Source organism: Trachurus japonicus, chromosome 19, assembly GCF_045865225.1.
Source record: "Trachurus japonicus isolate A0001 chromosome 19, Traja_1.0".
In the NCBI taxonomy this organism is placed as follows: Eukaryota; Metazoa; Chordata; class Actinopteri; order Carangiformes; family Carangidae; genus Trachurus; species Trachurus japonicus.
The window spans coordinates 22,432,042-22,458,097 of NC_140925.1; the positions used below are offsets into that span (position 1 = coordinate 22,432,042).

A 26,056-nucleotide genomic window follows, 5' to 3' on the forward strand; every position below is an offset into this window, starting at 1 on the left:
AGTGTGGAAAATTTGAGCTTTGACTCATTTAACTGGGGGAAAAAAAGATCTTTATCACATTCTTAACCAACAATAACTGGACAGCCCACATGAAAATGATGAGTAAGAGTTAGCAGTTATTTCAAGAATCATCTCAGACGAAGGCAACGACAAACAAGATGAACTCTAAATCTGTAGCTACTTGTTTCTCCTCTGAAGTTGTTGTTCAAAGTAGATTTCAGTAACTTCTAGAAATAATGAAGAGCTAATTCACAGAGCAGTACTCAGCTCAACCTTGCCCTCTGTGTGTCACTGTGCTGTCTGCAGTCAATGTGCAGCAGCTTAGCACAGATGTAAAGACAGAAGATGAAAGGAGAAACAGAAACAATGAAGACAGTATATAAAAGGGAAGCTGATCTACACAGAGAAGTATGGCTGGTGACCACAACAACAAAGAAAACCATGCATTAGTCATAGGGGTCACGAGGGTCAAAGTCAAGGTCACTGCTGTGTCACCACTGTTCCTCTGCAAATGAGTATGTTTGTGTGAGCTCAGCTCAGGTCACAGGCTGATTCAGGGCGCCGTCATTAGAGGAACCAGACAATGAACTTCAGACTCAGAGAGAATTTTTGTGTGGATTCACCACAACTTTGGCCTCTTATCAAAAAGAGGTAGAGAAAGGGGGATACTGCATTCCATGGTGGGTGGTCTCCTACAATATTATATGATAGGCCTATGTTCTATCTTGTCATTAAAACCATTATAATGGTAATAAAGCTTTACATACTTGTATTTCTACCTACTAGGAAGACTTCTGACAGCAGTATATTATGCAACATGCCTTTGTATTTTCTACAGGGCTCTGTATGTCAGACAGATGTCACCTGAGTGTCTTGAAAGACTGTGCTCAACTGAATCTGACTGTGTTTAAATGATCAGCTTTGTGTGACTATAACGTCGTCCATTTCTCTCATTCTTTCTAGTCATTGCTCTCCAAAGGGAAATTCACTAGCTAGCTAGTGGTGAATGGGAGGAGTGGTCAATACGCTATGTCACTGGGGACAGGGATAATGTCTGAAGTGGAGACAAAGAAACTCTTCAATGAGGGTATGATCTTTGGTTGCATCATTTTACATCCCATTTCAGATGACGTGATTTCACTTAGTAATGTCCCATTCCTCATTATACTCTCACATAGAGCACATAGGTGATATCATGGTCAGTGATACTTCAGTTTAAAGGGTTTATGGCTGTTTTTGGCCCACGACAGTGTCGAAAGCCTTAAATCTGATGTCTCTACTGTAACTCTAAGTGCGTCAATTCATACCATTACTATTAATTAATATTTTGCTCAGCTCATTAATGTTTGCTGCCATGGTAATACCACATATAAAGATGACAGCCTGTCCTGCATCTGTAACACCACAGCTACACTGTTAAAAACCCTGGAAAAATATCTGACAATATGTAAACTTACAATTCACCACACCCATAATATAATACAACCAAATCTTACTACCATGATTCTTTTATGACCACTGAAATTAATTTAGATGAGTAAGTGGCATGCCGTCTATTCATCTGTCAAGACTGCCACATCCTGTGACTCAAGAATGCAAATATGAATTGCAAAATCTGTTGAGCATGTTACAGACAGCGAAACAATACATCAACACAACTGACGGGAAAACAGCTGGTGATGTTTAAGTGGAGTGAAGTGAATCCATACTGCATACCTAGACGGCACATGTCGTCCTTACACACATGCATATTATTCTTTCTTTGTTGTAGCAGTTGCCACATGTGGATCTTTTGTGACGTTCATCGCTACCACTGATGATAAAGTCACATCCGCCCACAGAGTGTGACAATGAAATCATACTGGGAGCCAAAAATGGCTCATTATCTGGCATTTGGAAATGATTCAGTTATTATGTGTATGATGTCAAATGAGCCCAGATACTCAGCAAGATCATCGCATCAAAATGTCATCTGGTACCAATTTGACCAATTATATTTGATCACCTCAACCAAATACATGTAATCTCAACATACAGCCTCTAGCATCATCTCCTACTTGTTAGTCCTCTGGTGCAAGTTTGCTACTACGATGCAGCATTCAAGAGCCTGTCCAACCATCACCCTTTATAACATGATCTTGATCTGTTGCTTACTGTTCAGTGTGAGTGGGATAAAAGCACTTCAGCATAGACAGTGTGAATAGGAGCATTACCTGGTGAGTGGGTGGATCAACCTTGCGTTTTTTCTTCTGGTTCTGCTTGTTGGTCCTGGGGTACACAGTCAGAGCCTCCTGCCACCTACAAATGGAGAAACAGTCAAAATATTGTTCTTGGGATGCTAAATGCAGACTAAACAAACCCTGCACCATTGACAGATCAATGTAGGACCGAGGCCGAAGTTCCAGTCCGCAAAAAAATAAACAATTGTAATTACCACGACTACCCTGGCTGTGTATGGCCAGCAACAAAAAGCTGAATCTGTGTTTCTCTCTACTCTGTGGCAGATAATCTTACATCACTGTTTATTCCACTAAGAGACAACACAAGACTCTGAGATGGGTTAGATTTCATTTTCCTTAACAATATATACTTTGATGATGATGATGATGATATGCTTTGAGAAGATTAACGACAGGTATTAGAAACAACAGAAGAACAGTTCATTATTTAATCAGCAGCCATGTTAAAGTGGATTTAATTAAACATTGTGCTTAAAGGGATACATTATGTTTTACACAGCACAGATTCAGAAGACTCACATTTAGCTTTTCTGCAGGAAAAATACCCTACTGTAACCACATTATTTAACTAACCCACATGGTAACATGATTTGACTAAAATGCTTGTTGTTTATCTTAGTCTAAAACTAGAATAAAAGACTGTTTTTGTTGCCTAAACCTCAACCAAACTGCTCCTTTACTTTAAACTCACAAGAGGCCAGTGTCTGGTTTCAGTGTGCTGACCAAAAATAAGGATGATGGTGACAAACTATGACTAAACTCACATGTAGTCATCTCAGTTCTAATTAAAAGAGTCTGGTCATGTAACTGCAAAATATAAACCAATATCCAATCCTTTTTATGGTTTGAATAATCAAGTCGGTGACTGTCGGACAGAACAGTCATGTATTATCAGATATGTTTTACTCCACCCACTTAGTAAAGAGTCTTTGGTGTCAGAGATACAGAAATGTGACGCAGTTCTAATGGAACGAGCTCAGCCTTAATGCTGTGGCACCATGAGTCAGAAGACATTTGTAAAGAGCTTAAAATAACCAGGAAAAATACAGATGCATATACAGTACTGTATATTGTTTAAAATCCTGGATGTTATTGTGCTGTCAGTTAGTGACAACTACTGCAATAATGGCCCTAGAACCAACACATGGGAGACAGATGATAGGAGAGTGGGAGGTGTACAGTGATGGAGCAGGTAGCATAATGGGAGAGTGGGTGCTGTGAGTCACAGCTCCCTAAGAATAGCCATAATATGTATGCTTGGGCCAGGGAGGGAGAGCAGTGCAGAAACGCAGGAGGAAAAAGGAGAAGAAGGGCGAAAGAAAACGACGTTGTGAGGCTTACAGGTCCTGTGTTGTGATCTGTGTCTAGGCATGCGAGGGTTTGTGAGCGCAGGAGGAAGGCTCGAGGGGCAGGGAAGAAGGAACAGTTCAAGAATGTGCACTGTCACTGCAGTGTGGATTACAACTCTCTGAAACGCACTGCCTGAAGCAGACAGCAGGGGGCAGAGCAGATTTGGCAGCCATAGCAGTTGCGCACAAGTATTCTCCCTTATCTGTGTCTCTGTCATCCCCATCACTTCAGTCCAAAAGAGAGAGAGCTATACAAACCTTCTCACTGTTATTTTACATCATATATGTTCAGATATGATGTTAAACTGTCCATGTGTAATCCCTTTTATAAACACATCACATTCCTGGTGCTCATCCTCCCTTACCCGTTGATGATTTCTTTACATTCGGCCCGTATGAAGTGCTCCTTCTCAGAGGTCAGGATGCACAGAGAGTTCTTCTGGCCCGTCCTCGACTCTCCATCGATGACGTCAGAGCACTGGTTCATATTGATGGTGCCCTGGGGTAGGGTGCTGGGCTGTGGGACGCAAACAGAGATGCACAGAGAAAGTGTTAAGTTGGGAAGTGAACAGACGTGCCCACTTATCCCTCCACATGGTCTTTTCTCTCTTCTCACACAGTCCACCCCGGCAGCAACTTCCCTGCCAAGTTTGAAGCACCACACACTGATACAACAGTCTGGGAACGGGCAAATGTTCTCGCCAGCGCTCACTGCGATATTTTTGTTTTCTTTAGATGTGTACTACAGCACTTACAAGACGATCATTGCTTTAATTGAATCATAAGCAGCTTTTTACCTCAGCAGTTCAGTAGCTAGAGTTTAGAGTGAATTTAGGAAGTGACATTGGGTTTTTATTCGCAAATTGTGATGGTTCAGCACACTAACACTATTGTACTTAGTTAATAGCTGCCACTCAATTCCGACTAAAGTCTATAATCATCACAGTAATAATGATGCATTTTATTGAAGTGGATTAAAAAGCAGGTTTACATTTGCAGGGAAATTAAAATTGACACTAGCTGACATTAAAACTGACATTTTAAAAAATCGCACCAATTGAAAATATTCATCAAATCAACTAAACTGCTTTGGTTCAAATTTTAAAACACATTGCATTCATTCCAGTGTGGAAACAGCCAGTGTATATCACAATGTCAGTTGTTCAGCCCCGATCTACACAGCCATTATATACAGTAGGCTATATTGTGCCAGAAGAAAGAGCCTGAACCGACCTGTGAAAAGGACTGTCTGCTCCATTTATACACCCTGCAAGCTCATGGGTTCACCGCGCGGTGTGGAGTTTAATCTGTCTGATGCCGCCTAGCTGTGAGGTAGAAACTCAACTATGCACACCGACATGGACGCCATCTGTCAGCCGTAAATAACCTTATACCACAGGACTTCAAGAATAATACTGCTTTGTGTACAGTGACTTAAGGTCGGACATGCTGGTTTATATAAGCACACAATAGCTTTGTATGTAGGCACGGCTCATTGACAATCAATGGGGGCATTCTCGCTCTACATGGAAACAGATAAGATAATCTATTTATAGCTCTTTGCGTTGCGTTACTTTGGAGTGAACCTGTTGTGGTAGTCGGAGTGTTTGTAGAATGACGCTTTTTCTGGTCCGTTAATTAGTAAAACACTGTGCAGATGCATTCCTGGAAAGAGAGTACACACACAAGGCAAATATTTGAACGCACTTTACAATAACAAATATACTAGTTTAGAAAACAGACTTTTGCCTGCTTTGACCTCCAAACGACTCCCAACAAGAAGCTTTGGTAGTCTTATGTTGACTGAGGGACTTGGATTTGTTCAGGTAACTGAGGTAAATGAACTCTGTGTTACTGACCACACTGGGCATGGAAACCTGTTTGAACAACCTTTGGGTCCTACTGTACCTTCACCGCGCTAAACATACAGGCAGAATTATAGACATGAAAGAAACCACTGTGGTTCTAGGCTATAAGTATCAGTTAGCCACAGATAATAAATTACAGCCCTCAGCGAATCGGAATATATTAGGAGATAGAGCTGGAGACAAAATTAAAAGGTATCACGTTCAAGTTAGCAGAGTGACCAAATAAATCTAACTCAAGGACTCAATTTATGCAACAACATAACTATAGCCTGTCAGCGACTGCAATTTCAGCCTATGGATTGGCCTCTGATGTGGACAGAGAAGTCAATAGTTAACAGTTTGTGGTAATCCCACCCTGAGGGAAGATGAGAGGCCATGTTTACTTCCTCACTGTGAAATGTCACTTTCATTCTCAACTCTCTTACCAGTGTTTATATTGTAAAAGGAGAGCAGGAGTGGCAAAGTTTGGCACAACATGACGGAACAAGGTTTGCCTAACTCGGCTAAGAGCGAGAAAGCAAAGACGTGAACATCTGACAGCTTGGTACGACAGCTGGGATGACGACTTCTCTCATACTACGGTGCTACCGAGTGCCACGGAGGCAGGGATTCAAGTTGGCCATTATGTTTTGGTTCAGCGTCTTATCCCTGTGGCTTTAAAATGGTCAATCACCCAAGGGCTCTTGACGGCGAGGTGAGAGGCCAGGGCAACAGCCGGGCTTGACAGACAAGACGGACAAACAGACCCTGGGGCAGCTGGGGCGAGGGCCTGGGTCTGCTTCAGACTGGACAGAGAGACCGCCGTCAGCTTGACCTGAGAGCCCTGTCACTCTCAGACACGCAGAGAGGAAGGTGATTTGGAGACAGAAAGGGAAGGAAGGAAGTCTCCAACTGGTGCTCAAGGGGGCCAGTGGGGCAGCAGGAAAAAAAAAAAGGAGGGGGTTGTTTTGGACTGTGACTTTGGACTGTACGGCCATCTGTCTGTGTAAACAAATCGAGAGTACACCACACATGTGGGTTTGTCCTTGAGCTGGAGTCAGAAGAGGATAAACAGCTAAATATTTCAAATTCTGGGAACAGTTGTACAAGCAGCTTAAGCCCCCAGTTTTATAATCACAGCATCAGATTCTCTAGGACACGAAAAAATAAATCAGACTGACAGCAGCTCTGATTAAAAACCTATTTCCATAAAGCTGCTCACCTCTGAGAGAGATTTGAGTGTTTATATGAAGTAGGTGGCTGTGTGGGAGTACAGTACAGTACAGTATATGGTTGTTGTTTTTTTGCGCTGGAGCCGTGTGTGGCGAGCAGCACGGGACTGCTGTCACACGTGCGCACCCTCCCTGAACCCGCCGCCGTTGTCAGCTGAGCGCCAGTACACGCCCCCTCCTTCGGACCCGCCATCCGCTGCTGCTCAAGCCCCCCAGACCCAGGCCCCCTCGAACCCACACCTCTCTGTCACCTAGCCCCAGACCCAGTCCCCTTCTCCGCGGGCCGCCACTCTCCACAATGGGCCCTTTGTGAAGCAGCACCAGTTCAACACAATGTGGGATTGTCAGCCGCCACAGTCCGCAGAGCCACTCCTCCCCTTAACCCTCAACAAGGAAATGACTGAGAGACAAGAGGCCCAAACAAGTGTCCTTTTGTGATCGGAGCATGGAAATTATGAAGCCAGCATAAACTTATTCTTGTCTCTGAAGTTGTTCAGACAATAGTATGAATGCTGTCTCGATGGGAGTCATTGAGCACCCAGTTTCAAGGGGAGACCGGACAAATCTGAAAATCATTTGATTTCTACAAAGCAGTCTGTGATGACTGGAGCATTTTGGAGGACGGACACATTTTGCATCAGTGCCAATATTTATTCATATTATGTATATTTGTCATTGTAATATTTGTTCAAGCTAAACTTTTACATCAACTTACATTTTGCAATGTTTTGTTTGTTATTTAATTCTGTTCATGAATTGTTCCATTATTTTTTTTTGTTGTTTGTTTTTTTTACATTCAGGTTCCACATATCTGAATAAGGTAAATGGGTTAATACCAAATAACATTTCTATGAGTTCTTTGAAATTGAAAATGAGCAAAAGGAGTGTTATGTGGAGACTCTATTTCCCAGTGCTCCCAGTTAGGAGACCAGAAGTGATGAAGACCATTCACAACATCATGGCCAAGATGCTTTCAGATAAAAGGTTCCTTTCAAATCCAACACTGCATTACTATGTAGCTACAGTATGAACTCTGCATAGTTTAGGTCTTTCTCTCCCTGCGTACAGCATATAGTATTCATATGCCTTGTGATCTCGGTCCAGATGTTGTGTAGCATTACAACAGTGCTCATTAGGAACCAACTCTCTGTTTAGAAAATGGTAATTAGTAAGCTCCGTGCATGCATGCATGCCTTTGCGCCCTTGGCTTCCTTCACTCTTGGCCACTCCGCAGCTTAGCAAAACATCCCATTCTCCCTTATGACACAGTGGGAGAAATATTTGCTTCTTTTGGCAGCTGGTTGATGGTCTACTTTCATTTTTGGTTGGGAAGCAAATTCTCTTCCTCTGCCATCAACATTTTTGGGTTTGACAAGACTTATTTCTAGTCATGGAAAGCAAGAGTGCAGTTGAACTGACTCACTTATGAGGCGCGTGAGGGAATGAAATGGTATTTAACAAATGCGACTGAGTAATATACAGTATTGCAACATCTTTTTAAGTACATTTAATTTCTTGCTCATTTTCTACGAGTGTGAAGACACAGAAAACAATTCCCATAGGCCAAGTTAGTTAGGAACACCTGTAGGTTGATTAAAAACATCTGGTTCTTGTATTAGGTGCCAGTTTGTCTGCCAACTTGTGTGGTGACAAACTCACATGCCATGACTTCACTCGCTAACTTACATGACTTTTCTTTTAGGCATGTACCAGCAGGATCTTTGAGCATCGTCTCCAGGTTCTTCACCGTGGATCCAGGTCATTAAAGACACTGGAGCCCAAAGGAAAACTGATGAACTGGCACCGCTTCACCCTGACTCATGAACGTGGCCTCGACTCAGGTCTTCTCAGGGTCCAACATCCTCTGCTCATTCCCGATAACAACAATTATGCAATAAATCTTTCCATAGCAACTTAGGACAACAGAGGTAAACACATTTTTTTGATACCAGTGAGTTATGCCAACAACCAGCTGCGGGGAAATATCCTCAGGTGCCAGACGGATGGAGTCACCTCTGGTTTTGGTACGGGGGAATATCAAACACACGGTCTGTCTTTCTCTCTGTCTGTCCCTCTGAAGTCCACAATAATCATATAAACACAGATATACGTAGCAATCAGGCCATGACAGATTGGTTGTGCCCAAGATTACAATCATCACTGTCCCAGCGGCCTCACGCACCTGTAGTTTAACCCCAATATCAAGACAGCTTCAAGTCAGTGCAATCACATATGCTATTTACTTTAGCCTTAGCTATAATACCATCCTTAACCCCTGCCTGTACTTTAGACAAACATATAGCTCTATAAAAATCTGACTAAGCCATGTGGTGGATATCTGACATCTCTGTTTCAGGGCCAAGTACAGTCCTGCAGGCATTTTCAAATACACCTCACCTCACTGGTATGCATACAAAGTATAGGCATCTGCTCTTAGCCCGGTTAGTTACACAGCTACAAAACTACAGTGAAAGATAAGCTGGATCGTCGTATTAACACAAAATTGTTTTTAAAAAATGACGAGGAAAGAGAAAAAAAAACACATTTCACACATATTTGTATGAGGTATTTCAGAGAGCAGAACTGTGGGTGGTAGCAGCAGTGCTCTTCTTATGGAGAAGAGGGAGAGGATGTGGGTGGTTAAATGCTGTGTTAGGAGGCAGGCAGCCGACAAATGCAGAGGAGGAGGAAGAGGAGGGAGAGTTGGAGGATGAAGATCATTTTCTCTGCTTAGGATGGCAGGATTCTTCTCAGATGGAGGATAGGATCAATTGATTGATCAATCGCATGCTGCCTTACAGACTTTTGGCTGTTGCAGGCCGCACTTATTAAATCCATGTGTGCAGGTAACAAACTAAATGACAGCAAATCATTTTATCCGTCTCATACATACAGCGTTGTTATTGACAGGCTTTCAAAGTGGCCTTTATGTAACGTCTGTAATAACAATGACATCATAATGAATTGTGAGAAAAGAGACTATGAGAAATCAGTGGGTCTGTCTGGGTGGTGACTGAGTAGATGGGCCGGCTGCAGAAACAGGTGCTACGGTCGAGTTGTGTCATGTTGCACTGGCTGTGTGTGTTCAGACTCACACTGTCTCAGCAGAGTTATTGTGAGTGTGTGTGGTTTTCCCAGGCTGGGAACTTTTTTTTCTTTCTTGGCACTCCAACTCCCTCTAATATTCATCAAAGCTGCTTCTTTCTTCCCTGCACACTTGTCAATGCCTAATAATATCGAGTACACGCAGTAATTGAACTGTGGACAAACGTGTAGGCTTCTTTCTTCCACTTCTTATTTTCTTCACTCTTCTCTGTGTTGAATGAGATCTCCGTCATGTCGACTTGCTCTGCTTATCACTTCAGTCTTTACACTCCAGACTGTCGGTGCCGGTGCAGAGTGAGGCGAGCGTAACTGTTGATATCTCCTCCTGAGTAACTATCACCTTAATAAGGTGACATGGGAAACATCAAAGTCACCTAAGATAAGAGTGTGAAGTGAGGTGACAAACTAAATATGAGGGCAGAGCTATCACTCCCCTTGGAGTAGGATAGTGGACTTTGGAGATAGGGAGGTATGGCTTATCTGAATCCTTAGGTGGTTTGGCATTCACAGCACAACTGCATGTCGCGCTGACACCACAAATAGCCCTTAAATAAAGCTTGCCATTAAAAGCATGCACCAAAGAAACTAACTGACCTATGGCTAAGCCATGCCCCCCAAACGCGATGAGCCAATCACAGTGCGCATAGCAAGCCCATACACTCGGACATTCTCTGCTTCCACGTCCATTGAAATGCATTGCAGTTAGTCAGTTTTCATTCGTTTTTATATGTTTTTTTCTTGACATTTTAAGTTTAAAATGGTCAAACGGTGTGCATGGGGTACATGCAACTCCGACACTAGGTATCCCGAGAGGCTGGGCGACGGGGTGGATTTTTTTACCTTTTCCCAAGCCACATCTCAACCGAGAGAAGTGTCTGCTCTGGATAAAGTTATGCGGTAGACCACAACAAACTAAACGTGGAGATGTAGATGTCTACATCTGTTCTAAGTTAAGTCAACAACGTATTTGAGGCAACATATTGTCAGAGATGTTTAGATGTTAGCCAGTATCACAACTAAGCATAAAGTCCGCTAGCTTAATGCTAACGTATAATGTAAAACTCAATAGACAGGCTAACAGAAATTAGCCCGTCGCTATCGGCGTTTCGCGGCAACCGACAGCCATAGCAGTAAAGCTAAGTGAAGTTTTGGTGACTTCGAGATGATATTTAATCTTTCTGTCTCCAAAAATCATCAATTGTCTCATGTGAAATGTCTCCTACTGTGACAGCTGCCATAGCAACTGTCACCGAATGTTGACTGTTTGTCTGAGTGAGTGGAGGGGGCGGGGCTTAGCCATAGGTCAATTGCAACTGCTACTCTTGCAACACCATGATTAACCAGTATTGTTTATCCAATGCTAATGTTCTCTCACTGACTTGTAGAGCAGTGAAGTGGCAGCTCTTTCTGTTTCAAACTACCAAAAAAAATAACAACAACAAAAAAACAGTTGGTCTAAGATCACAAGCTGGCCCACAACAGCAGTGTCTGGATTACTGCAGCGTCCCATACAGTGCTCTGACACAGCACTTTGGAAAGTAGGCCAAGGTGAACAGGCACCCATTATAAGCTGCTATTGTAAAGTCACAGGGTCCCCATGAAAACTAGTCCAGTCAGACAAGAGGCACATAAATATCATTCACTCCCACCACACAATTAACAAGAAGCTTGTTTCTCTCACTCTGTCCGCACTTTGTAAAGAAATTACATAAGGCCTGCAGTCAGGCTTCAAACACTTCTTTGATAATGACTGCAAATCTGCCAAAGCCTCGCTAAGTCAACGCAAATTAGCCCATCAGGCAGAAAGGGAAGGGAAAATGGGGGAGGGGTAGGAAAATGTTCCTTTGGGACGTCGGCTCATATTTGAGTTTTGAAGCTAACTGTTGTTTTCCATAGGATTGAAAAGTGGCGTCCAACAGGCCGACGTCTGCTGGTCGTCAGCTGTTCAAAAGAGAGAGATCAGCAGATTCAACAGGAAGCAAAACCTCTGCACCGAGATCTTTTATTATCTTGATGTGTACAAGGAGTAGTCAACATTTAAAATGTAAAAACCAAGACCAATACAATACTTGCACCCAAATAAAACTCTGTTATGATTCTTAAGTTGGTTGAGCATGCATTTATTTTATCAGTAAAAAAAAAAGAAAAAAAGAAACTATACATCTTGAAGGTATAATATGCTGTTTTAAGTAACACAAACACTAAACAAAGACTTTTCTAGATATGATCTGTTTTTTGATCAACAAAATTAAGGTTAAAACATATAAAATCTTATCAAACACAAATTAAACAACACCATGAATATGACTACTCACTGGTAGATGAGAATTTAAGGACCAGTTCTACATATATTTGGTCAAGGTAAACACCAAGTTGGTTACAGTATGTCTGTGGAAAACTGTAGGACATAAACCATCACTTGCATGTATTCTGGATCGTAATATTCAACATAATCTGCTTGTCAAACATGTGTTAGCATTTGTTGAACACAACACTGTTGCTGTGTGGAATAACAGCTCAAAGCCACCTGACAGCCTGTCAAGTGGCTTTTTTTCTTTTTGTTTGATGGTATCTGCAAAGACTGCCTGACATCCTGCACATTTCATCATTGCTGTGTTCAATGATGAGATTATGAGTAATGGATATTTTATTGCAGTGCTTTGTTTTCCACTTTATTACATTTCAGAAGTCTGTTTTTTATTTTGTTTTTATTCAGTAGTTTATTTTTTCAAAGAGCAGTTTTTTATTTAGGTTGAGGGGATGTTTTCGCTGTTTTCCTTTAAAGCTGAAAAAGCACAGAGGAGGACTACTAAGCTGATTAGGTGCTGAAGCTGGAGGTAGGCCAGTGCACGGCTGCTGGAAATGGGAATTTTGGGCCCGTTCCTGATGAAGCTGGAGAGGGTTATTAAAGGGCAAGAGGCTCACCCAAAACAATCACCAACAAGCAACATACTAACGTTACAGCTGGTGTGGATTTTAGAAGCGAGACCTACCCAGAAATGTTAACAAGAGCTGCGACTGCGTCATATCATCACATATCAACAATATATTTCTTTACGTGAAATAATTAGATCCATTTCAAAAGGCAGTACTCTCGTTCATACTAAAAATATCTCGGCTGCAGAACCGTGACCTTAACAGGTGTTGGACTGGCAGGTCGCCAAGCTTGAGGTGAAAGGTTGAAGGTCACCCAATACACCTGCACCTGTCGCGGCTCTGAAAGACATTCGACTGCAGCTGTGGCTCCTGCAGCCCATCACAAGGCAGGAGCCTAATAGACACCCAGTCTTGGGCCAGGCTACTACTGGCCTCCGTCCAAGTGAGACGTCTTACTGCAGTGATGTAACTAATCAACGCTGCCACCCGTCCCCGCAAACCTAAAAAAAAAATCACACAGAGCTACAGCAGAGTCCTGATGCTTTAAATGAAACCTTTTGTCAGTGTCCTGGTCTAGTGTTCAGAACAAACTGAGTGAGCAGTCTGTCAGGCCGTGTTTGGCTTTATAGACAAGGGGGGGTTTGGGGGAGAGAAGTTACACAATACCGCTGGCTGCTCTCTCCAACACAAATGATTTATTGGCCAGAGAGAGCCGCAATGAAAGACAGAGATACGAGAGTGGCAGAGTGAGAGAAAGTGAGGAGGTAAAAGGGAAGGGGAAAGTGAATCGGACTGAGTAATGGGAAAGTAAAAAGTGAGGGCCATGCAAGTGAGAGTGGACACTGGTTCAGCCAAAGCCTCCTGGAGCCAGCCTTTCTCTGGATAATGAATGGCTGGAAATCATTAAAAAGAACAAGAAAATGAAGGAGGGCACAAAGAGAAGGATGGTAAAAAGACATCCTGAAAAAAAAAGAGAAAGGGCCCTTTTACGGCCTTTTCACCACGGCGCAACTGTGGACCGCCATCAAGAATTCAGCTCAACCCCCACATGGCAATCATATTCACTCAGAGAAATTTGAAAGGCAGAACAAGTTCACCATCAGCTGGGACCCCACATTAGTAGAAAACTGATACCTTTCAAGAAACCATTATGCCTTTACTATGAGCAATATAGTACTATTTTACTGAAGGTGCTGATAGACCTAGTGCCCTGTGTTAAATGATCCTGTCCACAGCCTCATGCAGCAGTGAACACATTATAATAATAGACCGGGGGCTTGAACTGGAGGACTGTCTTCACTTGCTTGGCAGTACAACCAGAGACTGGCCTGTAAAAGGCCACAAAAGTTATAAAATGCATGCTTATTGGGATGAGATGTTTGCAATAAAGACTTGCACCAATTTGTCAGTGTATTTCCAGATCAGTGCATTTCAATGCGTCTAATCCCCTTTTTAACATGTGTTTTATTAACCTGGCTGACCTACATAGACAACTCCTCTGATCAACAGCTTTGTCACTTTTTTCTTGTGTGTTTGACTGTGCATACTTGAGGACAATGCTGTTTTATCCACTGTAATTGGAATTTGGTAACTATAATTTGAAAGCCATTATTTATAGCCTCATTAAGCTTTTTTGGCTATTGGACACACAGAGACACAATAAATGGCAAATTGGGGTTGGACGAGGGGGAGGGAGGAGGCCAGAGAGGAAACATATTGTGTGCTGCTGTCTTTCACTTTTGATCTGTAAAAGTTTACAAGAAGAAAACCATAATTAAGTTCAGTGACTGGATCATGTAAATGGCAGCCAGGAGTTTAATGTTTAGACAGTAAACTTGGTCCTGAGCCAGAGGTGGTTCCTGTAATTCTGACTAAAGAAATTGAAGTATTCAAACAGTGGGCAAATAGAGGAGATAAGATCTGTACCACAACCACATCCGGGATGGTGTGGTGACTAAAGCAACGGCAAAAAAAAAACTAAAGAGCGCAGATAAGAGCACAGTGGAAAGACCGACCAAAAGGGCAGCAGAGCCAGATTGGCCATTTATCAAGGGAAAATACGACCTAGCTCGTCTTCCATGAGACCTTCCATTGTATCCAGCTTGCACAAAGCACGGCCCTCGGTTGGAAAATGGGCTGGCATATTGTGTCACCTGGAAGATGGTACAGTCCCTGGTTAGTATTAAAAAGGAGAAGTGGTGAATAAGAACCTTCACTCTCCAAAGTACAGAACTGCTCCTTGTCTGATCTTTCTAGGAGCTATAGCCAAGTTGTCAGGTCAATCATCGGTCAGGGGATCAAGCTGAGAGAAAGGCGGACTCTTTGGCTTAGATCTCACTGGAAGACTGAGGCTGACGTCCACGGTGCTTGGTTTGAGTGGACAGGACCTTGCCAAGTACCTTTGACATACAGAAAGAAAAACTAAATCTAGCCCCGTCTTACATCATCAATGATAAAACCACTGTGTCTCTGGTGATGTTTTAACGACACCTCACAACACAATGCTGTTGTCCCGATAAAACTTTCATTTCAACAGGAAGGCAGTGGGTGGGGTGCAGAATTTTTAGAAAACCTGTGCTCTCACCTTTTGACACCAGGTCTTACGGTCATGAGACAGAAGGTGGGCCCAGACAACAATCCGAAAAGAGTCATATTTATAATGTTTCCATCATTTTACCCTACAGGAGCAGGTTGAATACCCTGCACAAAGCAATCCTCATCAAATTGTTTGTCCGTGCAGGATGTTCGGTGTACACCACAGACATTAGAACAAGACTTTAGTGTTTTGGAACCAAAACATCAAAATGAATTTGGAACCGTAGCGTCTGTGTCTGTGGGTGGGATCGCTCCAGAGCGCTCTCATCTTTTCTTGCCGCAATTTCAATTCCCACTTACTGGTCACAACATCTGCACAGCGGTTGCTAAGACTTGAGAGGGTAACAAAATGGCATATTGTGTTGCACCCTCCCACTGAGACCGTCGTGGTCAGCCTCCCCCGACTGACAGCAGAGATGGCCACGACAAGACCTACAAACCATAGGGAACTGGAACTTCCAAACTGAGAGAAAACAGAGCAAAAAACAAAGGGAATGCTCTTTAAATACTTCACTGGGCTTTGGGTGGGATGTGCAGTTGCCATTAGGTTGAGTGGCAGTTACAGTGTTGTAGACCCTGATGATTACAAGCTGTATGAATGGCTGTTCCCATGGTTTTGTGGCTTTGTGCAATGGGAACAGTGACCCCACTGTAATCCATGGCTGTTTACATTCCAGCAGATCAGTTCCTACTGGAACCATTGGGAAGGAAGGGCAGGGGTTAAAGAAGACTCTCACGCAGCATATCTCTGTTAAACCAACACTCACCTCGCCCAAGACCCCACGCTAAGTAAACAGTTGACAACGATGCAATATGGAAGGCTCTCACCATCTTATCAACATGGCCTGTGACCAGCATCTCATCCACTCTTAACCCTCTCTCCTCTAAATAACCTGCTCCTTTGCTGTTTTCACCTTCAAAACCCAAATTGCCCATATTTCCTTGTCTTGTACACAAACTTTTATGTACAAGAAAGTTTTACCCTTTCTCCATTTTGTTTCTCACAGCTCGCCCTGAGTGGAAGACTGGAGCTCCCCTATAAGTATCCCTAATTTAATGGGGTGGGGTGGTCGGCCTCCAGTCATTCTCTGCATGGAGTGCCTGGAGGCAACAACACAGCTTAGAGGCCCTGCCCACTCATCCATCCCCTACAAAGCACTCCTCGTTCCCAAACCAACACAGGACAAAAGCTCCACAAAACTGGTTAAAAAATAGCCCTTAATTTCATGTTTCTCTGGGCTAGAACGTGGTGGAGAGGGTTTGTGCATGTTTCAGCCTGTCAAAAGGTCTGACAAGTGTGAGGGCAAACACAGGCTGAGGTTGAGATTCAGGGGAGGCAGCAGAATAGCGTGGCTTCGAGTTTAAATAATGCCCAAATGTGTGGGAAATGGAATAAAGTTGGTCAACCCTCTCAGTCCTTGGACAGTGCTATGGGGCAGGGGTCCACTGTTTGAATTCCACTAAAGACAGGAAATTGTTTGAGCTGAGATGAAATGAGAATGACTTCAGCAGCTGAAACGTCATCATGAGAACATCATGTTCTTGTAGGAATAACAGGGATTATGGCTGTGATGCAGACAGTCAAGTGTGGTCAAAATGGTCTAAAATGCAATTCAAGTGTCCCTGAATGGGCCTTTTGTGTACTGCAACTCAATAGGTAGCCTCATTTTATTTGCAGGTACACTGTGCTCCTGCACCCTGGACTTTACTACATTAACTGACCAATTCGAGAACACAAACTACACAGTCTTTCCCCAAGCCCCTGCAAACTAAATGAGGAAATACTGCAAACAATCCACAGACCAAAGTAATAAAAGTGTGTCACTGCAAAAGTCTTTGTAATCTAAGGATGTAAAAGAAAGTTATGATTCAGTATGAGATCAGAGACAAGGGAGACACTGTAAAGAAACGGCCTCGGTTGCATGATGCATGCGTGTGTGTCAATAAGAAGAGGTTATAATTAGGTCAAAGTATGGTTAATAGGAGCTAGGTGTTGTATGGGGTATTTACGAGTGCATTGCGAAGCAGTTATTAGAGTGTGGGTGTGATCATTTTAACTCACACTGATGTCATCAAAGTGGCTTTACGGAGCTGGAGAGTTCTTTGCACACCCACATACCTGCCCTCACCACAAGGTGATAATGGGTTTTGTGTGTGTATGCGTGTTTCTCACATCACTTAAACAACTTGAGCACAGCTGTGTAAAGCTGACCCGTTTTCATATTGTTCATATTCCTCTATATGATTCTAGGACCGGTATTAACTAAGAAGGCCAAACGTTAAGATCATTTTGAAACTGGGGTCTCTGCTTGCAAACACCTGTTCCTGACATGACCTCTGCCGTCAAGCACCCTTAGTCCCAGGTGCATTCGCTCACACTCACACAAAAACACACACACAGAAACATGTGCAGCTCAGCACATACTGTAACTCTGTAGAATCCAGCCTTGCGCATTTGTTTCGATGCTGTGTCTGATGTTTTTTTTCCCCTCCCTCTTTCTCTCTCTCTCTCTCTACAGCTACTGTACAGGCTGGCTCAACGTATGACTGAGCCTAGAGACAACCTCAGCCCACACACTTGTGCTCTGCTTCCAGAGCGTTCTGTCCTATATGCCTACAGTCAGGACAGAGACAGCCAGAGCGCTCCACAAAACAGAGAATAACTGTCCCATGTTATACATGCCATGGTCAACTGTTGCTGGACAAAAGGGACAAAAACATGTTGTTCTGGCAACGCTCCCGTGAAATTACCGTGATGGGTTGCTCCTGGAAAATACAGCTCTTACTTTTCAGCAAACACTGGAGACTGAACTGGCGGTGGATTTTGTAGCAGTGATCTTCTTTCCATATTTACAGCTAGCAAATAATACCGTGCTAAAACTCTGTGAACTTGTTTAGACACATTTAAACTCCCTTCCTAAGGCCGATGCCAAGAACAATCCACTAAAGCTGCACTAACACATTAGCTTTGCATGGCAGCACATGTTCTATGCAGGCCAACATTTTCAGCTATTTGCCCTCCCCATCCTTCCAATCACAACACATTTACTTAGTCTTGCTCATGCTGCAGCTACGTTGTTTTCTTTTAACCACTTGCCTCTTGCACATAGCGGTGATGGCTGCGGTGTGTGTGTCGTGCTGGGTGTTCGCTGTAGGTGTGCAACCCTAAACCCAGCGCTCCGGGAACCCTGATCTCTCCCAGACCTTTGCTAACCCGTTCCTTTCCTCCCCACAGGGCAGCGCCACATCCTGCAGGTTGGGACCACAGTCCATCAAGGTGCGGTCAGAGCCGAGTCACAAGAGCCATAAAACTGGGCTGAGAGGAAAACAGAGGGGCACCTCCTCATCTGCAGTCCCCACCAGTGGTCCCCGATGTGGGGCTGTGATGTGGTCTGCAGCTACGGTGAACTGGTAAAAACCCTAATGTTATTCCCAATTAAGTTGGTCTAAATCCTGGTACGTTCTGCACGCTACTTCTCAACAGCGTGTAATGTGCATACTGATTCATGTAAAACACGCTGATACTATTGGCAGATACATGTGCCAATTAGCCAACTTTGTGCAGCTGCTTCTTCAACAAACATCAATTATTCTAATGTGCCTTGTGCGGCAAGTGAGCGTCCATATTTAGGATCACTTGATAATTCCAGCTCCAGACCCCGCTACCCCCCCCATCTCCCTTTGATCCTCCATTCAGAAGGGAGATGAAAAGATGAAGAGTGACATCCAGAGAGAACAATGAATGGAAGGAGGACATCCGCCTCTCTCCCTTGTCTCTTCCTGTAAACACATCATCCATCCTTCTTCTTCTTCATGCCTCCCAAATGCAATTCATTGGCTGCAGTTGGAGGAGGTCATTAAGCACGGCGCAGTAGTTCGTGCCATGTTTTGTATAATAAGATCTTCCCTGCTCTTGGATACACTTAGCAAACAGTAGCCAAGGCCATTCAGCGTGCAGCAGATTCTGTAGGCTGAATGCGATGACCCTGAAGGGCACAGAAGAGGGAAAAAATAAAACATCTAAAAAAGCATCCCGCCTTCTGCTGCTTCCATTACATAAAAGGCGTCTCAGCATCTTTTTCCTCTGCCAGTGAATGCCACATGGAGTACGAAGGGGTCAAAAGCAACATAACAGCTACTTCTGTTTCCATCTCATTTCAAAACCACATCGCACGCTCGGAAAAAAAACAGCTCTAGAGCACTGCTTTGGGTCAATCAATATACAGTGTACACTACACACATGCTGCCCTGCATATGGAATTGAAAAAACATATCACACTGACCTACAAAAACATGAACTCAAAGCGATCAATCAGTCTGCATACTAATCCTTGGATTATTGTGTTGACATTCGATTAGTTGCACAAATGAAGATCATTCAAAACATCAATCTAGTGGCTTCAAGTGGTTCTTCCAGTTCTGGAACAGGAAGTTGCCAGGGGGCTCTTGCACAATGTGTTAGCCACTTAAACAAACACACACACACAGCTCAGCACATGACTTTTAGTATCAACACCATGTGGTGTCACTTCATTCCTTTTGACACTACTGCGCTAGTTAGCTTAGTGTTTAGCACATTCACTAAATACCCTGTTGCAGGCAAGAAAGCTCTGGTGTTAACAGTGTGACGGCTGCCTGTTCTCTTGGCGGCGAGCCTCTCCATGTATACCTCAGACAAAAAAAAAGACTGTTGACAAAATAAATGCACCAACAATACCATCAACTAAGTAAAAGGATTGTTCTTCTTTGATTTTGTGCAACACCTACGGATAAAAAACTCTCACAGATGCTCTCACAGAACATGTTGAAAAGGAACAAGCACAAAAAAGTGAAAATTACTCTACAAGTCAAGTTCTACGATGCATATCTCAATCAACAGTTAAACCCTCTATAACTTGTGATACACAGACCCAGTCCTTTATTTGAGATGGGTTATCTACAGTATGAAACGGGTTGCTATTTGTTCCTCACCACTTCCTGCACCGGTTTCACATAAAAACACTTCAGTCCTCTCCCTTCACGGACCAACATGTCCTGAGTTTCATTAAAGAGCCAGATACAAGAGAAACAAACACAGAAACTCAAAAGAAAGACGTGGGTTTAGTGGGAGGTATGATCTGGCTGTTTAGCCAATGTGCAAAATAAAGACTGTGCAAAGTTAATAGATAGCACATGATGCTGAATCTATCATGTAATCCATTACAGTGCAGATGCTGTATATGTCAACTTCATTTGTTCAAACAGACCACACCGATGCTTAGTACTTGATACCAGGCTACTACTTCAACATCAGCTTTTATCTTAGGATTTATTGTATTTAGACATTTTCATTCAGAGACTCAGAAATCAGCAGCTTGCATGCAGAAAGTCTTAACTTACCATTTCGTCCAGAGCATAGCGAAGTAAGCCATGCTCGTAGAGGATGAAGAACCTCCTTTGCCATTTCTATAGGAAAATAAGGAGAAATTCTTGAATTACTGACATGGTCACATGTTGGATATCAATATCAGACCCAGCAGAAAAGCTCCTCTGCATTTTATACAGAATAAAGCAACATGAGAGAAAGAACATATCTGTAGATGAAGCTGTACTTTACAATTAAAATCTTGGATGTCGTATATTAATTACCCTGGGGTTAAAAGACTTGGTTGGTGGTAGGTACACACATATCCACACATGCAAGATCAAGGACACTTTGAGAAACAGTTGGGGGTCCAGCTGATTGTGGGTACAATGACGACTAACCTGCTAAGCGGGTAAATCCTTCCACATCGGTAGCTAAGGCTGCACTTTTGATAGTCTTAACCGCCACTAGATCCTCTTACAGGATGCACATGTTAAATGCTACAACTGTGAACCGATATCTGATGATATCAAGTGACCCTGCCCATTAATGGACCCCAGCCAACAAAAGAGCGGAAGCTTCCCGTTGATATTTGTGGAAATGACACAGTAACGGGCTCCTTTCATCTTCTTCATCATTATCATTGGCTCCATCAGCTCTCCACTGCCTCTTCTCTTATATCCTAAGGCACCGTTTTGTCTCAGGGTTAAATTTCCTGGGCTCCGATTCCAACACAGCCAGATCCATGAAATATTGAGAGGTGCTTTGTCACCTAAAAGGCAGGGGAAGCTCTCAACAGGGATGTCAATAACCCTTGCCGGTGATGTTAAAATGGTCTCTGCGGCCATATCCACAGATTTCATTAAAAAAAAGTGAGATATATGTGGTTTATCAACTGTAGTGTGTCACAGACCTGCAACCTGTCACTGACGTGGTCCTAAAACATGACTCATGCGGCACATCAGCACTTTTTCCCCTGTTTTTTTTTTTTGTTTGTTAGTTGGTCTGTCAAAAAAACCTGAGCAACACTGCTCACCTCAGCACTATACGTACAGACCACCAATTATACCCCCACAGTGAAAGGCTGACTGTAAGAATAGGCAGAACACAGAGTGATGATGTCAAAGCAGCAGCAGAGTGTTGACAGTAGTTGAGCTGAAGGATCCAGAGGTGCTTTTTTCCAAAAACCCATATGGAAGCCATCAGTGTGGCTGTGAGAACTGGGACTTTTCCTTCTCCTCCCCCACATTCTCCCTACCCCTCGTTGGGATGCACCACCACAGTATAATCCTGGAGCTGATAAAAAAGAAGTGGTGCGACAGAGCTAGTAGGGCTCCCATTACATGATGCTAGGGGAGCAGGAACTAAAGTCAATATTAGACTCATTATTGCCTGAATATGAGGCTTCTTCTGACAGAGGGCCAATCCTCCCACGGGAAGCTGCTGAGTCTGTGAAACGGCCACAGAAGCAGCAACACAGACCTCCTGTTTGTCAGATGTCAAGTCTGTGCCAGAATGGATAACAGAATCAAAGGAAGGACTAGTCAAGCCAATTGCCTTTTTTAACTTACCTTAGAGACTCTGAGCTGCTCTGATATACTAAACTTTATCCATCTCGCACTAAAAGCTGCTACACTAAATCCTAAGATCTGCACCTCGGCACACGAGCCAATAAAGTCGCTCGCTTTTCAAGGACACCATTGTGTATTTGTGAGTTTTGTGAAGCCCAACCAAATGCCCCTTCATTAAAATGTTGTCAAAAACAAAAGCGCCCTTCTGAATCTATTTATTTTCAACTCTAGCAATTTCTCAAAGTGCTTACCCGAGATCTGTGTAAGGGATTGTCAAAATTTGTTCCCTCCGGCGCCAACAGCAACCAGCCTCCATATATAGGTTTTGCCTGGTGAGGGTGGGAAAAAAAAAACAATTACAGACCTGAAAGCAAACACCATAACAAGGACATTAACAGTTCGATTAACAGTTCAATTACACACATATTCATTCACTGTGGATACATCCATAAGCTAGTCCCTGGGCTACACATTGTGGCCCATTATCAAAGAGCACTAACGCACACACAGGGTTTAACAGTGTGTATGTGTGTGGTAGGTGTGTATTAGTCACTAGCTGCCTTGAATTGACTGCAGGCAAAATTCTCCAGCTGGCTGTATTCCAGTGCACCATGCTGCCCTGGAAAAAAAGAAAAAAAAGAAAAAAGGGAAGGCTAACACACATGATTTTCCCTCTGATCCTCTAAGTGGGTGGACTGGTGGGTGGAGGGGGCAGCAAGAGGCAGAAGTTAGCAAGAAAAACAGTGGATGAGAAACAGAAGAGAAAAGTGGTACAGAGCCTGGGAGCTTTTGTGGCTGCAGATTTGCAATTCAAACTTGTCCCAAAGAAATGCAAGTTGGCCTGGCAGTCCTTCTTAAATACTTCTGGTACATACTTGAACTGTAGCCACACTAGTAGTCAGCAATTGTTTGCCGAGCTAAAAAAGCTCTACACAACCACTGCGGGGCTGTGTGTAGAGGAGCGCAACTTTAACTAAATGTTTGCACACAAATCTTACCTACACCTAAACAGCTTAACAAATTAAGTCCCTTGCGTAATTCGACTGTGCTTCCAATTCTATGGAACGGGCAGCAGCCTACAAATAAAAGTCGAGGAGCTCTGACATTTACAGCCGCCTGGCAACTCCGTGCTCTGCTATTGGTGGTTTTGATTACAGTCATAATTTCATCCCATGTAAAGCCATGAATAATCCACCATAAAATCCTCTTTCGCTTTGATTACGGGAGGTACAGCACGTTTCTCAGCTGAGTCACTCTGTAAACAAAGTGACATAACAGGACTTTTCAATTAGAAATCCCAAGTTACCATAACAGAAGTCAAGAGTTGGAGCAGACCAGCAGGAGAAACTACAGTACATCCCACTTTTAAATGGACATTTGAAAACCCTGAGAGGCCAAAGGCACGCGGGACTAGCACCTTAGAGATGAGGCTACCAGTAAGTTATTTGATAATGTGACTACTTGAAAGGGCAGTAAGAGTTGGGAGGTAATCAAATTGATACTCGGACACTAACTACATACATTCCTGAGGAACATTAGTCTAAAGCCCATGGAGAAATGCTGTAGACTCAGCACGGCTTAGAAAAATGTCCCATCTCTCCTCACATGACCTGACAGCAGCCCGAATGGCAAAGCCTCCCGAGACAGAGGAAAAAAGACGAGATGAATCTAGGTCATTTTTTACCCTTCAATGGTTCAGTGTTTAAACTGAGTAACTTGAGTGTGTTCGTGTGAGTGTTCATTTTTGCAACGGCCCCCCAACCTCTTATTCCCTCCCATCATAAATGACTATGTAACACTGCACCGACAGTGTGGGCCTTTTGAGTGGTGAGGTGGGGGAGCCAAAGGGAATGACAAAAGTTCTGGCTCAAAATATGCACAAAATGAGATCCACAGGACTTCTGGATCGTCCTGTAGTAGGTCTTTTTAACAATAAGCAACAAGATGTGCTTGTATTTTTGCCTTTAGTCTCTGATAACAAGACAAGAAGATCAGAAATTCCAGTTGGAGGGATGAAAACCATCAAGACTATCTCCATCCCAACTGGGAAGCCTCTGGTCATGATGGAGGATATGAACACTGCAGGAAAAGGTGTAAAATATATTACCAGGTCACATCCAGCTGAACTGTAAACCTGGACACAGGTGACTCTTCACCTGTCCTGTTAAACATTACCAAAAGGAATGACCATGACATAAGTAAACAGAGTCCAGTGTGATCTGACGCCACAATTCATACCCTGCCAATTTAAACAACACAGGCCAGCAGGGAGTGCTGAATATCTTCATTTGAGGATCATGTATTAAAGAAAAACAATTATGGAGTTCCTCCAAGCTTCCCAGTCTCCATTGGTTAACACCAGAATAAGAATATGGTATTTTCCCTATAGGACTAAAGTTTTTAAAAAGATCTCAGAACAATTGTGTAACCCAAATAAAAGCAACTGACAGCGGGCTACTGTGCTGGAAGGCATGGAGCTGGGTGGAGGCCTATATCTGCATGAATTAAGGTCAATATGCGCCCTTGGGCTGGAAACTAATTATGTCCAATTAACCTAACCTTTGCACTTCATGGTCTGTTGACATGACTCAGTCTTTGAAATGTGCACATCAAACGGAAAGATACTAAAGGGGGATTCCTTTTTTCATTACTCTGGGTCACACAGACAGACAATCTCGAAGGAATAAAATTAAATAGTTTTTTAAAAAAGAAAAAAGAAACAAAATATACATTTATTCACCTGACTTAAGTCTTCGTCGTTCAGCAAATGGGATTCTCTGGGCTTAAAGCAGTTCTGGCATTTACTTTTGTTGAAAATGTTGGCTTGAAATTTCCGACAGGGGTTGTCTTTGAATGACATGGCTGATGAAAAATGTGACACTTGATGAGAAAGAAAAAAAAAAATCCAACAACTCCTTGTTTGAGAGACGGGAAAAAACTGCTCCAATTTCTCGCAGGCAGGTGGGTTTGGTGTCAACTTGCGGATAAGTGTAATATAAAGTAGAAAGCGTAAATAAAAAAAAAGTCCGTTAAATAGTGCGTCTTTCACCTGTCCGGGGTCACCTGAGGCGGTGGGGAACCTCTCGTTAAGTGATATCTATGACGGTCATCTTGAGGAGGTCGCAGCTAACGTTGACCAGCTAACTTTTTACTGTTGCACAGCAGCTTTCTAACAAGTTAATAAGTTGTGGAAAGCGACGGGGTGGTGGTGGACGACGTGGAGGTGTTCGCGGTGTTTCCCTCAGTCACGTCCTCCGCCGAGGTGCGGACGCTTCACAGGTGACACAGACGGGCCTCCTCGAGCTCACTGCACCGGTCCCGTCTGCCTCCATCGGGCGGAACGGCTGCACCGAGGGGAGGGGAGGGAGTCCACTAGCCCCCCTCTCTGTTTCTCCCTCTCTCCCTCTCTCTTCTCTCTCTCTCTCTCTCTGCGTGTGTGTCTATCTAACAAGTGATACCGTAGCCATTGCCGTTAAATCTACTCCACGCTTCTAACGTCTCCGTTTAAGGCCAAACACCGTTGTCCAACTTTTAGTAACGCCATGGACGCGGCTTGTCATGCCGATGGATCAGTAGCGTCGGGTTCAGTCCGTCCGTCGTAGCAGGCAGCCTCCCTCCCTCGCTGGCTCTGGTAACGCAGTCTGTGGTCGCTGTTTACGTGAAAATCCTCGCCTCGGCCCCGGACAGCCAGTCGGCGGAGGGATAGGGAGGTGCTCCGAGGAGAGTGGAGCGGTGATTGACAGCAGCCGCGACCAATCGGATGCACGGACACGCCCACAACCCGAGCCGCGTCCAATAGAAAGCCGCAGAATTCTCCAATACTTTCTCTCAGGCTATGTGGGCTTTAAAGAGCCCATCACAACAAAAACTTTAAACCATGGTGTTGTTAATGATAA

At 43.5% G+C, this 26,056-nt stretch overlaps 1 protein-coding gene across 7 annotated transcripts in view; it reads right to left on the reverse strand.

Annotated features, from left to right (window-relative positions):
* The window catches only part of mpripa (myosin phosphatase Rho interacting protein a), a 49,362-nt gene extending 23,528 nt beyond the window's left edge, over positions 1 to 25,834 (reverse strand). For 3 of the 7 annotated variants that reach the window (XM_085760622.1, XM_085760617.1, XM_085760620.1), the window contains exons 1-5: positions 24,901 to 25,790; positions 22,412 to 22,489; positions 20,625 to 20,690; positions 3,955 to 4,106; positions 2,214 to 2,298 (exon numbers count right to left, since the gene is read on the reverse strand). In XM_085760622.1, the coding sequence (XP_085616748.1) occupies positions 2,214 to 2,298; positions 3,955 to 4,106; positions 20,625 to 20,690; positions 22,412 to 22,489; positions 24,901 to 25,020 (501 nt within the window). In that variant the 5' untranslated portion in view covers positions 25,021 to 25,790. Of the gene's footprint in view, positions 1 to 2,213; positions 2,299 to 3,954; positions 4,107 to 20,624; positions 20,691 to 22,411; positions 22,490 to 24,900 lie in introns of all 7 variants that reach the window. The other 4 variants (XM_085760619.1, XM_085760624.1, XM_085760623.1 and 1 more) reach the window with 3 other exon arrangements.
* Positions 25,835 to 26,056: the final 222 nt, after the last annotated feature.